Below are 14325 nucleotides of genomic sequence, written 5' to 3'. Positions count from 1 at the left end.
CGAAAGTCCGCTGCGCGAAATATTTGTTTATTGTTGTCTGAATGTCGCGTTGCTGCTTCTCGAGGCGATAGTAAGACGGTAGCGAGTGTTGGAAGCGTATCGCAGTGTATTTTTGTCGAAATAAACTCGAATTCGCGCGTAGAAGTTATTAGAACGAAAATCGCGGCGGTCCACTTCGCGATAGCCACGATCCAACGTCCTACGCTGTCCTCGTTGCAACAATGGAGAACGCGAAAGGCACTTCGTAAAGAAAGTGGTGAGTACTTATGATAAATATCAATAGTTCTACGATCGAGATTCCTTTGTCAAGTGTTATAATTCAATATACAAACGCTTAACCCATATTTTATCGATATGGTACAAAAAACGAACTTTACAAAGTATAAAAATAGTTAAACATCAAAATTTCTTTCGATTGTACGTGCAACGTTATCGAAAATAATCGAACGAAAATTTTCAATCGAAATAACAATTCGATCACGAAATTTTGTATTAGATTAAAAATCGAAAGGTATTAGCAACCGTATTAAGCACAAACTTGTTACTTTGAAGTGTGATTATAAGTATAAATCATTTGACGCACACCATATTAGATTTCACGATGTTAAAAATACCTTCTCTTGACTGGCCTATCAACAGCCATTCATGAATGTTAGAACACGCAATGTTATGGATATTTTGTTGTTTAATTCAGCGTCGATATCTTCCCACGCTTTCCCTGTCCCATGTTTCTTTATAACTTGACCATGTCGATGTTGCACTCTTCGTCGAAACGCTACCACTTGTTTGTGATATGATTCGAATGAAATACAGATTTCAATTGAAGAAATCTTCCACCTCTGCTAGTTCTCTTTCTCGGGCCTGCTGATGTGCCCAGCGTTCTTCAGCGAGTTTATCGCTTACCCCCCATTTATCGTGATAAATGCGTTGCCCACAAGTTGGACACTTTTTACCCCCTGCAATAAAGTAACAGAAATCGTTATTGTGTTAGCATAAAAATCGAAGATTACCAATAGATAAAAAACATCATTGTTGTTACCATGGAATGGAGGAGTCTTCATGAATGTCACAAGACATTGCAAGTGAAACAAGTGTCCACAGTAGAGTCTTTCTACGTGCATGTCTGCGGTTTCGTTTGTCTCTGCGTCCTCTGGGTTGGCGGGCAGACATGTTTGTCTGCATGACTGACAATGCTCTTGTGGCAAAGTCTTTATGGACCTAAGCAGAATAATTGGAGCTTCAATTTAGATAATTATAATTAGAATGTATGTACAGACTTTATCAGGAAAGAAGTAACGATTTTCAAGGACGGCGATGGTGTAAAAGGGGGTTGTTGCGGTTTTTTCTTCAGCGGTGGTTCCACACACCGCCTAGCTAGCTCTCTTCCTTGGCCAAGGAGATGGCGTGTAAATAATGGTGGGAAATTTGTATCGGCATCTTCTACCCTAAACAGAACAAGATTATAAAAAATGTGTACAGATTCTGGTTGTTTCCTTCGCAACATTATCTCAACATACTTTACACAAGCTGCTGGATAGTTATTTGGTACTTCAACCTTAGCCTTGAAATAATACAGTCCTTGATGAACCTTTAGACTGATGCAAGAATGTTTCTGCTTTAATTTCAACTCGTCGTTGTTTACCAAGATCTCTTTTAAGGCGGAGATTTCATCGTAACAGCAAATGAGAGGATTTTCATCGATGAAATTACGGATAAATTTTAACGTTGAGAGTACCTGTTGAAACAGAGTTCGTACAGAGGGGAAATTGCCACGTATGCCAAATCAGAATATTCACCTGTGCTTTCCCCAACAATTTCTTGCATTCCTTCTCGCACACTTCTGTCAGACCATCCAATAACTTGACGGACAACGTTTTGCTCTTCAGCTCGATTAATAGCGGTGTACGGGGGTAATCCTCAGGGAATTGAATGCACGCGATAATCGTCTTAAACTTCGTTTTTCTGCGAAACAATGCGCGTATCATAAATAATTAATGAGCTCGTTTCATTTTACCTTAAACCAACATGCCATAATTGAACTCACGTTATTTCCACTCGCACCATGGTGCGTACGCAGCAAACGAGGCGGCTACCATCGACAACATTTTGACAAAGTTTTGAGACCTCTTGTAATTCATCATCGATAAAGCCCATGAGAGAATTCCAACGATTGTTGCCTCACGCTCTAGTAACCCCTTATCAGCGGCGTTATCAAATAGTACGAGACATCCAGAATGATGAATTTTAACCGAACCGACGGAGTGAAACTATACGGACAAACTGCCGCGTAGTTTGATTAACACAAAAATTCAGATTATGTCATGCAATCACGATCAAGGTCAGTCAAGGAACCTGCGCTTGGTTCACTCATCTGTGTTTGGAAACATGGATCAACAACATCGTGTTACTTCCTATTATGATGTAACACGCTTAAGTAATCGAGTATCATCGAGAAGTTAAGGTTTCCCAGCAAAATGGAGCAAGTTTTTAATCGACTCGTTTTTCCTTTGTTTTTTCCTACAAATGCGCATAAATGGTTAAGATGGATATTATCGTGTAATAATTAGATGGAACAATCATGGTTCAGAAATAAGATCATCGTATACACTCCTTTCATCGAGAAATATTTAGAACCTTATATACCCGTTTGCTAGTATTATTCACATAACAATTATCAATTAAAGATACATTTTATAAGAACGAATAACCATTCTAAAACGTCTGATGCATCCAATTGGCTCGCAATTCTCGTGTCCCTGAATCGTGCATCGGCACGTTCCTCTAGTATCTCCACACTCCACGGTGGAAGCCTAACCTACGTTCACGCGTAAGTCGCACATGTGTTCGCCGCATATTCAAAACAGTGTTCCACAGTCTATCAATCGCAGAGAACGCACCTAAATAAAATAATACCATGCTGACATAAAACCAACGATAGTTCCTCCACGAGTAACAACAAGATCGTGAAAAATGTCACGAATCGCCGACACGAGGGAAGTGATAATAACAAGTGACAGTAACAGCGAGCATTGGAGCGCAGCTGTGTGGGATCCGCGGACAGGTTCAGTGTTGTCGACTTACAAAAACGCAGCCGCTCTCGAGAATCGAACCCTTCAGGTTCTGAGCGACAGTTACATCCTGGGCGCGGATGTGACCAAACCGCGCATCCACGTTTGGCCATTGAACAATCATTCCCCAGTGCCTAACCTCCGACTGACTACACCAGGCAAAGTAACTGCTTTGGCCTGCACGCCCAATGGCGCGTACATGGTCGCAGCAATATCAGAAAAACTGTACATCTGGCAAGTCTGCAACGGACGTTTGCTAGGAAATCTGTCGCAGCACTATCTACCGGTTCATTGTCTCTCGTTCACCAAAGACGGTTCGATTTTCGCCAGTGGCGCCGAGGATGGTCTGGTGTTCGTCTGGTCGTTGTACCGCGTATTGAACGACGAACGGCCGACGCCGTTGCATTGTTTCTCCCAGCACTCCCTACCTGTAAAGGATCTGCAATTCGGCCACGCAGGGGCGCGTGGGAGGCTCTGCTCCGTGTCGCTCGATCGAACGTGCAACATCTACGAGCCGTGCAGCGGCTCGCTGTTGCTCACCCTCGTGTTCGACGTGCCCCTCACCGCTGTTTGCATGAACGCGCGCGAAAGCGACCTTTTCGTCGGCTGCACCGATGGCGACGTGTACCTGTTCAATCTGCACGAGCCGCCACGTGGGATCGAGCACCACGTGCAGATACGGACGGACGGAAATCCGGAGGGGCTGATGGTTTTTCGCGGGCACAAATCGACGGTTACCACCCTCTCGATGTCGATCGACTGTCGATACTTGCTGTCTGGCTCGACCAGCGGCGAGGTTCACGTTTGGGACGTGGCTAGTCATCAGGTGCTTCGCACGATCGAGCATAAAGGACCGATCACCGCTGCGTTCTTCGCGAAGCAGTACGAGAATTTTCGAGTTACCGATCTTAAGCCACGTTTGCAACTGAGCAATTTGCAGAGGACTGCAGACGACACTGGGAAGGAGAGCGTGGTCGAAGTGATCGTGAGGGATCGAAATACGATGGATATATTGAACTTCGACTCGTATGTGGGGAACAATGAGACGGCTACGGGGTTGGGGGATCCAGACACGCGGAAGCTTCTCGAGCTGAGGGATGAAATCGATAGGCTGAAGAAAATCAATGCGGCCATGTATCAGTTCAGCGTGAAACGTATTCTAGAGAAGACGAACGAGGACTTAACTTTGACTTGAAGTTATATGGGAGTTGTTCGATGAACGTACATTATGTTTGAGGAATTTCGTTGACTCCATGAGTTTTTACGTGATAACTAACGAGAATAAAGAGTATATGTTGTAAGCTGTATATAATAAAGCTTATTTTTGTCCATGTTTCATAAGGGTCCATTTCGTATAGTTTTGCTTGGTGGATTTTGGGAATAGGTTGTGTGTATGGAGAGGAGAGATTGAGAACCATATTATTTTCGTGATTTATAGCTTTATTGTAGTAAGTAATAAATCAGTGTTTGGGGGAATTTTTGGAACGGGAGATTGAGACCTTTGACTGCTATTTAAATTCTGCATTATAAATTGAAAACGACCTACGAACTGCTCGTGTGACGTATGACAGAAAGATAAAGTGATTAACTCGACGAGATGCAAATACGTTTGATGAAACCAAACTCACGACTACCGCTCGATTTAGTGGCGGACAATATTTCAGATTTGATTGTCTCTGAAAACCGTGCCAAATATAACCCATGATCGCTTCATCGTTTCGAGCGCGTTTAATTTATCTCCAGGTCTTCCCGTGATATTTAAATGGTAATCATTTTTTTTTTCTCTTCCCCATAAATTCGCGCACGCGTAGATCTCCCTGTATTTTAGTAAGGAAATTTTAATATTTTTTTCACCAGCTGCTGAAGTATGCATGAAATCGTCATAATGTATGCAGGATGAAATATGGAAAATAACGGGGAGCGTGAAACGTGTTACGTAAATTTTTGATCTCTCAATTTTAGCTCATTTTGGTTACTAATGCTCGCACAAATATTCCGACTTCCGACGAGTCTTTTAAATTAATTATCCACGCGTCGAGGTCGAAATTTCAATTTATGTAAAAGCTCTTGCCATATCTTTGCGCTTCCTGCTTCGATATTCGTCATCTATTTTTTTGATACATATTCGATGGAAATAATTTTTGTGAAAATTTTATTTCGACTGTCAACAGGTCTTCAGATACTTGTCATAAATTCAGTCGTATCCAATTGAAAACGGTGGAGTTATTTTCATGGCAATGCTTCCTGTTAAATCTCCCGGAGAGCCACCGTTTCACATCCTCCATCCGGTTCTGGCTAATATTGTAAAGCATACCGTGATTTCGCTCGACGCCGCTGAAGAATGGGATTAATTATTTCCTCGGCGTTACTCACGATCATAATTTCCGCTGTGCGTAATTTTCTATCGGTGGATCACGAAATTCCCTTGCATTTTTCAGCGTGTCTAGCACGCTTCCTCCATCCTGGACGTAAACTTGCTCTGAAAATATTGACGTAGATACTTTGCTCCTTTAATAAGACCAGAAGAGTGAAGTTACTGGGGGCTGTAATTATTATTTCAATTTAGTGTCATTAATTATTCGTCCGGCAGGATGAAGCTTCCTATTTCAAGGAAGCTGCAAGCGCAGGTACGTTTCGACCTTTCGAAGTTACAATTAAAATGTAATTTTTATTAATAGCGATATTAAATTTCGAGATAGCTATTTTTATCACCACGCGACTATTAATAAGGCGAAGCTGTTAATGTGTATTTCCTGGTCGGGACGCAAACAGCGGGGATGATAATGAATTTACACGATCCACGTCCGCCTCCAGTTCTCAACAGTAAATCAATTGAAACGTGTATCAACTAAACGAGCCCATAATTATACGTTAAACTTACTGTCTTCGTGTATTAAAATCGTATTCACGCGAGATGCTGACTCTTCCCCTCGAACATCTCGCAAAACGATAATTCTCGAGGAAACGATTGCCAAGAGGTGCCGCAGGAATCACTTTGCTACGTTTAATCAACGAAATCGTTCGCAGGATCGAACAAAACGAACGATGCACGCGAGTAACGCGAAATTACACGGATTTTCTGCCGCGGAAGAAAAACTGGGAGCCGGAAAATTTACTATTCCTCGTAAATTCGTTTCGTCGGGTCGCTCGTAAGCCCAGGCTATGGGATCCTTTGCCAAATAATAATGGAACTTTTCGTTGCGCTTAAACGCAACGACCAGACTGTCCCCACGCGAAGAGAAACGATTCTACTGGAACTGGCAGAAGTAACAGCGAGGCAGCTCGCGTCACACGTTCGCAGAACGATCCGTAGGGAAATATTGCTAGCTTCGAAGCGTTTCAAGTAACAATATCAGCGAGCCCTCTAAGGAGAACTTAAAGAACTACGCGTCCGCCATTACCAACCTATTCTTCGCTCGCTCTTCACTCTACATCTACCCCCACGCGTTTAATTAAACCGTAAAACGCGCTGCTAATCGATATAAAACGTTAAATACACCCTTTCCAATGGACCCTTTCTATTCAAATGAGGCTGGAATGAATGCAAACGTGTCCGATGCGCGTGAGATTAAATCAGGGCCTAAGATGGCCGTTGGGGTACAGTGATTTCCGTCGTCGCACAGGATTTGCATTGAAACGGGCACGCGACCAGGAGATCGATGCTTGCTGATGGCCTCTGCGAATTTTAGCCACTGTATCCTACGTTTCTCCATCTTTTCTTCTCTTCCTTCTTCTTCTCTCGCCCAGTTATGCGCCACATGGAACGCAACCGTTAACGTTACATATCGATCGTTCGTTTCCAATATTTTTATTATGCGCCACGTTGAAGAAGGTCGCGGAGGGCCAACAGCGAATCGACGAGGTATTATTTCGTATCGAATGGCCCGAAACACGGCGTTATCCGAGCTGAATCGATGCCACTCCGCGCTAGAGTATCGACGTGTATCTGTTGCATGCGAAATGAGTATCCTGTATCGATGTCGAGCAGATATTGTTCCTGTGTAATGTTTCGAGTAATGTCTGGGATCGTTTATCGGCAGGCGATGAATAGGTACGAGCAAAAATCAGCTGGCAAAATCTATCGAGAGAGCCAAAAAAAGGGACGTTACATCTCGAAAACTTTCGCTCGTCCCGTTCGAATTAATTCCCGTTGTACACGTATAACAGGTGGAACTAAGTGGGCGAGTGTGGCTCGAACGTGATCGATTTCATCGCGTCAGAAAAATCGAGGAGATTAAAGTAACCCAGAGCGCACCGTTGTACGTCATTGGTACGCGGATTAATCACGATCGGTTGAGTAATGCGGCATAATCTATGTCATTATGATCGTATCACGCATTTATAAATCTTTATACGTGCGACACGCGCCGCGTCGCGTCTCGATTATATATCGCGGATAATCGCGACAATCATTCACCCTTAAACAGCACTTCGAGTGGCAACCGTTCGATCGTTGACATCGACTTTTCATTCTCTATCGATATAAACCGTCCCGTCGTCCCAGCGTAACGCGATCCGACCTTATTCCATCCGTCTTTCACCGCGTTGAATACCATCCGCCATTGCGATTCAATGAACAACACGTCCGCCATCCAGCCTATTCGTCGCAATTAACGAGTCTCCGTTTCGGTGGATATCGAGGGGCGATTAAAGCGAGAAACGGAGGTGTAAAAGAGAAGCGGAGGAACGATTCGAGCGTGGACGATTCTCGACGGGAAGTGGCATCAATTTCCGGCGAAAGTTCGTCGCCTCTGTCGAGAGGGGCGCGATGATCTTTCTTTTTCTTTTTTCCTTTTCCTTTTCTTTCTGTTTTTTTTTTTTGCGCGCGCAATTGTCCGACGCAATTAGCCGCGTCTCGTAAACGCGATTCTTTACTGCGCGAGGGAATAAACTTTTTGTTTACGGTCGCGAAATAATTGTAGCGACGGAACTATTAACAGCTCGCCAACTACCGGTGAAATGGACGCTGGTAACGTATCGTTCGCGCGACTTTAACGAGCGAGCGGGGGCGGAAGTTGCTGGAGGATTAAGAGTCACGTTTCCCATCGCTGAACGTGATTCCCGATACTTTTTTCTTTTTTTTTTATGCTCCAAGGTACGATATACTATCGCCTTTCGCAGGTTCGCGTTTTCAATAAAAAGCGCATTTTTTTTTTTTTTTTTTTTCGTCGATGGAAGGTTTCGCGCGTGTTACGAGAATGCGAAACGGTGGCGTTTGCAGTGATACAGGAAAGCGGATTGTTTGCTTCTGTTGTTCCACGTGACACTATCGCGCACGGGACACCACTGTTGTTTAATTACTTAAAAAATAAAATGAAACAAAGCGACACCGCGCACATCACGATCGGGGAGATAAAATAATTTGAACGCGACGCGTTGTGGAAATCGCGACCGCAGGATTTTAAATATGTAACCGCGCGCGCGGCCTTAATTAAAGCAATTTTAACTTTAATTTCGATCTCTCTGCTGTCCCATCGGCGTTGCGCGTAATAATTCACCGGTTTCGTTTCTCGTTCGAACTTTCACCCTGGCCATCGTCGAGCCCTTCATTTTGGTCCCACGAGCTGAAAACTAGCGTCGATTCGAGACGCGATTCTATCCAGAAATCACTGCAAAAGAGTCCTGCAATCCTGTGATTTATAAATTGGAAATGGTACCCGTTATGGTGGTTACATGTCACTGCATTAAACGCAGGGCGACATCGAAGCGGTTTCTGTTAATTGCAGAACGATTTACGGGGACGCATCGACCAATTTGGTCAACATTAATCGCAGTTCCGACTGATTACGCGGTGCCCTTTTATCACGCGTTATATTGGTATTTACATTCATTCGGATCTCATTAAGGAAACTTTCACTTGCTATCGCACAGTCCAGAGTATTGTCCATTTTTCGCGAAACCAGTGAACCTTCGAGTCCAACTTAAACCCTTAAGAATCGTAACAATCCTCGCGTACAAGTCCACGCTACGTGGCCCTCATAAGTGCCACGCTGCGCTTGAGACACTCGACCAATTCTCGGGTCGATCTTATTTCTAAATCAAAATTTTCACCAATTAATTTGTCCACGTTCGATGATAGGATGACGCAAATAATAGAGAAATGTTTGAGCGTGACTGACACTTACCGTGCACAGCTTGACGAGGCAAAGCCGCAACGCGAAACAAGATCCACGTGGGTCGAAAGTTGGTGGATCAAAGCACGGTCCATGGGATCATCGTGCCGATCGGAACGGGGCGGGACTGGGCGGGTAGGATGGTGAACGTTGGAAGAGAGGGTTGAGAACGGGGTGGCAACCCCGTAGCCGGCCGTGGCGCAAGGTATAAAATCAGACGGCGGCTACCTGTGGGTATCCAGTGTCGAACGGGATCTCGTGCTCGTCTCAGCATCACTCTCGTCGACTCACACTACCTCCATACGATAGAACACCGCCATAACAATGAGAAACCACCTACTCGTATTCCTGCTCGCTCTGATATTTTCGATCTCCCTCAACCGTAAGTGGAACGCACCGACCGTCTCGATTTTTGGGAACAGAAGGCATTTTTTCCGGTGTTTCTCCTTGTATGGCGATTGATCGAGCCGTTTGTCAATCCTCTAGTTCGCCTCGCACCATCACGCGTGTCCATTTCGCGGCTGTTACTCGAGTCTTAACTTTCTTTGCGCGGAGACGTTGGTAATTTGGTGCTCTTCTTTACCAGCTCTTTCGTGCCCGAGTTTTTAGCTGGTAGAAGGAAAAATTGAAGCGGGGCATCGTTGATCGATCTTTCGCGGAATTAAATGGCATCTTTCAGCTCGCTGGTTTTTTGTTAATCATTGGAGAACAAGGGTATCGCACAGAGATCTATCAGTAGCCGCAGTATGCAACGGCGTTGCTTTACCCGTTTTTCCTGCTTCCTATCTTTTTGCTTTAATTATCGGTTACTGCGTACGTACGAGTCCATGGAAATGGAACAAAAATAGGAATATCGTTAAAATCGAAGTTTTTCACAATTCGGACCCGGGAATCATTTTGTATAATCGCCTGTTTTTTAGTATCCCAATGTCAACATGGTCAACAACTCCAGGCAACCAGAGGCAAGATATCCGAATTTTTTAATCCCTTTTTTTTTGTTCTCTCGCATTCGAAAATTGTCACGATTCTGTCTACAGAAGGGAAATTGATTTATTCGCTTATGACTGGGGATATACAAATTATTGTTTCGCCGATACAGTTCCACGTATCAGCCCGCGTGTTCCAGTTTGATTAAGCAGCCTGTTTCATTTAATGAGAAGTTATTTTAATTAACTTTGTTCGCGGGAATTGTTTGACCCGAAACAACGCACGATTCCGAACATTCCCAACAACAGTGTGTAACTCTATGCCTCAACTTTTCCGCTCTTTTTCGTGTCTAATTAAAAAGAAAAAAAAAAGTGTGTTGCGCCGCAAAAAAGGGCACAAATCCCTCTGGCGCTTTCGCCGGAAATACAAACACGTTCGCGGCGGAAAGTTCCCGGTGAACGAAACAAAAATGTTTGAAGAGTATCGTTGCCGAGGGAATTTGTTTAAAAAATATCGACCAACGTTCGAATCATTTGTTTTCTTTTTTTAAACTGCTCTAAAGACAAATTAAACAATTAATTAAATAATCCAAACCTAGTCGTTGCGTTTGTAACCTGTTGTCAAATTTTATTCAGCCCCTTCTGTTTAATTAACGAAAGTTCCTCGAATGTTTCAGAGGGAGAGAAGCTGAAGAGCAACGACAGACGATCCGCCGGACTGTTTAACTACCCCAGAGTCGGTCGATCCGATCTGCCCGCTTCTAATCCGAATTTTGATCGCCATCGTGACACAGAACTGGACACAGATTTCGAATTATACAATCCTGATTTGGATTCCATTTTGGACAAAGATTACGAGGGTAAAGTATCTGAAAAATTCTTTAAATTCGTTCTACATATAATTTATGCCATCGAGTAATCGGTAATAAACGCGTTCCTACCTGAGGTCTAATTACGAAGTCGAGAAACATTCAGTTCGATTCAACCTAATCGCATAAATTACCATCCAATCTGCAGACCCTCGCAATCCAGCTGCAGGATTTCCTGAGAGATCGATGAATCCGAAGCACGTCGAGAAAATTCCAAAGGAGATGTCCTGGCTGATCGCGGATCGCCCTCGCTCCTCGAGCGACTATCGTCCGTGGCAGAGGATCGACGACAGCAGACCCCTCTATCCAAATCCGCTGCAACTGTTCCGAGGTACGCCTCGACGACACGCACACGCCTGTGTTCCAATTATTCATTTTTTCATCGCGTTTCCATTTTATCGCGTTTAAGCAGTCGTCGCGATTTGTCGTTCAACGATCCACCTTCGAGCCTGGAATTGTTTTACAATCCGCGGCGCTCTTTTAACGGATTCCAAACCGTTTTCCGTCCCAGGGCCGCGTGAAAATCTATCCAGTCGATACGTGATCCGACAACAAAAGCGCGAACCTTTTCGCAGCGGGCGTTCCGCCGACGCCCGCTCCAAATGCCAATTTAATTTTTCCCCCCGTACGGATAGTATTTCATTCGCATCCTCCCCTCATCGCAACGGCCATCGACGGCACGGTAACGCGTTACAAAACGCACGCGGCTCGATCTGCCACGGATAAAATGCTGTTAATGCGTTATTTATACCTGGCCACGGGAAATCCGATGTGGGACGTTTTGTTTGCGCGATCGGTCCAGGGATGAAGGGGACGGTTTTTCGTGTGCCAGAAATATTTTCGACAATTGCGGACTGATTTTGGTTTCCCTATTGTGATTTTTTGGCGTTTCTGTTCTTTCTGTTGCGCTTTCGTCTTTCTGTTATTTGAGTTGCTGTCGCTGTGGTCATTTGGAAACGAGAGATGACTTAACCCGCTACTGTTCAGTGTAAATCTCTAATTCTAAAGAATAAGAATTAAGTTGGATGCTAGAGGGTTAAGTAATCGATTGCTATTGACGCTTTCTTCGTTAACTCTTAAGTCCAACATGTGCGAACATGGTCGCCCAACAAAATTCAGAGATTCTTACAGTTAAAGTGATACAAGAATCTGACTTGAAAGCATGACATCAGTGCTACAAGTAAGAATATCTTAAGAGTAGCTTTCTGATTGGATTATCGGGCAGAAATTGTCTTCAGACAACCCAATATTGTTGCCAGCTCGTCAAGACACGACTATGGGAGTCCTGTTGGTCCCAACGCTTGTATCACTTGTGGTTTCGTTAACTCGCTCATTGCAGGCTCTCGAACCAGCCAGGTGAACGGTTACACGCCAAGGCTGGGCCGTGAAAACGACCTCGACCGTCCGTTCTGCAAATGATCCTCCAACACCAGACACGACACGATGGAACTCCCGCGATTCAAACCAACTCAACTAAATTTCGAGCTTGTTTAACAATCACGGAAACGTGACGAAAGGTGAATAATAAAATGAGAAATCGATCTTCTGTATAAATTTCGAAAGAACCATTTATCCCCACGCTCGACGAGTTGAATCGAGGTGTACAGGTGTCCATAGATATTTCGCTGACTCACGAAGGAGAGTAATAAAGCTGGCGAAACGACGCTCCTCTTTGAACGGCCACCCTTTCCACCGGATGAACCCATCCCCCCATTTCTCTTCCGGCGAATTTTTCTTCCTCTCTCGCCTGCATCGATCCCGAATTTCTGTCGTTCCGTTGGAATTGAAAAATGCATCGCGATCGTTTAGATATTTATCCGAGACGTTGGAGGAGGGGGAGGAGGGGTGGGCCAAGAAAATTGCATTGGGATGCAACGAACGTCTGACAGAATTCTTTTCATTTTCTCGCGAGAAAGGGCAACTGCGTTCTTGCCTTAAGAAAATTAAAGAACGATCTCGATCGAGGCAGCTGGAAAAGTTGCAAGCATACTTTTTCCGTTCATTGATTCGATGCTGCGCTCCCTCGTTGCTCGTCGTGTTAATTCCTTATTTACAATAAGGTTTGCGGATTCCTTTCTTTTTGTCTCTCTTCGTTTTAATCGCATTATCGATATAAATGGAACGCACGATTATTAATTAAGTGCGAGTGTAGGTGGGTGCTTCGCGTCGGTGTTAATTAATCGATTAAGCCGGATGGGTGGTCCCAGGCGAACTTTTACACGCGGAAAACCCCGCCTCCGGAATTTTAATGAAGCGCGTGCAATCTTCAAACCGTTTGGGAATAAAGTCTCGATCAATCCGCGTACTTTCCACGAATTATTCCTACCTTTTCCCCCCACTTTCCATTCGAACGCGAATACTCGTCGAACCTGATGGATTCGCGCGGCGCGATATTAACTATTTACACGTTCGCGTGCCCAACAAGGGGGGCGTTGCGGTTTACTTTGCAAAACTGTTATAACGAACCGGACGTTTAAGCCGATTTGTAACGCTGCGATCGAAGCGTTGATATAATTAACGAGGACGTAGCAACAATTTAGCGAACAGTGGCTGGCGTTATCCACGCGAGTTCTGATTTAGTGTAACGACTGTTAACAATACCACCGCAATTCAATGTTGGATAATAGAAACGCCTGAGGGTGTTCTCGTCGAATCATTACAGGGTAAACCTCAGCTCGTATAATAATAATAGTAAACGTTTTATTGAAAGTGACAGAAGAATTAATCAGATACCACTATGAACATACTTGAAGTGTTTTATTCTCAATCGAGACGCAGACCACCAGGATCCTAGCCCATTCATCTGCTCTGTTGGTCACGAATCCCGTACGCCTCCCCGTCCCCAGACAATGAACCCCTTAAAGAACAACAATTCCTTGCTAGCTGGCCCGGAGCGGCGGTTAACCAAACTGAAACGGAACGATCGATCCGTTCCTCCCCCCACCGGCTCGGGTGAGAACAATATAACTCGATGATGTGTAAAATTCAATCGTTTTATTAATTGACAAAGTGTTCATAATGGGCGGCGACGCGGCACGCGCCTGCCACGCTATTAAATACGTGTACTGCGATAACAAATATGTACACACGTAGAGTACGTAACAAACTAGTGATACACCTCGAGAATGATTAGGGGAGATAACGTTTAATTTTCGTCCCGAGCTTCCGCATCGCGATGGACAAACCCCGTCCTCTGCCACATTTCCTCGCGTTCTCTCTCTCTCTCTTCCTCTACCTTATCATCATCTCTCTCTCTCTCTCTCTCTCTCGCTCTCTCTCGTCGTTACTATTTACAAACCACCCGAATCCGTGAGTATTGGCAACTAGAAGAGACTTAGGACCTAAAGTG

The 14325-nt window shown here is 44.4% G+C and overlaps 3 protein-coding genes across 3 annotated transcripts; 2 read left to right on the top strand and 1 right to left on the bottom strand.

The window, feature by feature from the left end:
- Positions 1–541: 541 nt before the first annotated feature.
- LOC143429612 (uncharacterized) lies at positions 542–2464 on the bottom strand. Its single transcript, XM_076905290.1, has 6 exons — positions 2045–2464; positions 1797–1962; positions 1518–1735; positions 1278–1445; positions 1040–1218; positions 542–956 (listed from the first exon to the last, which is right to left on the bottom strand). Exons 1-6 carry the CDS (start codon positions 2152–2154, stop codon positions 817–819), a joined length of 981 nt encoding a protein of 326 aa, XP_076761405.1. The 5' UTR covers positions 2155–2464; the 3' UTR covers positions 542–816.
- Positions 2465–2830: 366 nt separating this feature from the next.
- LOC143429637 (WD repeat-containing protein 18) lies at positions 2831–4263 on the top strand. The gene has a single exon (XM_076905313.1). The coding sequence runs from the start codon at positions 2971–2973 to the stop codon at positions 4261–4263; it is 1293 nt and encodes a 430-aa protein (XP_076761428.1). The 5' UTR covers positions 2831–2970.
- A 5242-nt stretch (positions 4264–9505) lies between these two features.
- On the top strand, positions 9506–12453 carry LOC143429804 (CAPA peptides). The gene is made up of 5 exons (XM_076905598.1): positions 9506–9563; positions 10102–10143; positions 10785–10967; positions 11140–11307; positions 12316–12453. The coding sequence occupies exons 1-5, from the start codon at positions 9506–9508 to the stop codon at positions 12393–12395; spliced, it is 531 nt and encodes a 176-aa protein (XP_076761713.1). The 3' UTR covers positions 12396–12453.
- Positions 12454–14325: the final 1872 nt, after the last annotated feature.

This window comes from Xylocopa sonorina, chromosome 12, assembly GCF_050948175.1.
Source record: "Xylocopa sonorina isolate GNS202 chromosome 12, iyXylSono1_principal, whole genome shotgun sequence".
In the NCBI taxonomy this organism is placed as follows: domain Eukaryota; kingdom Metazoa; phylum Arthropoda; class Insecta; order Hymenoptera; family Apidae; genus Xylocopa; species Xylocopa sonorina.
Note: the sequence above shows the minus strand (reverse complement) of the source record. Positions and strands in the feature narration are given on the sequence as shown.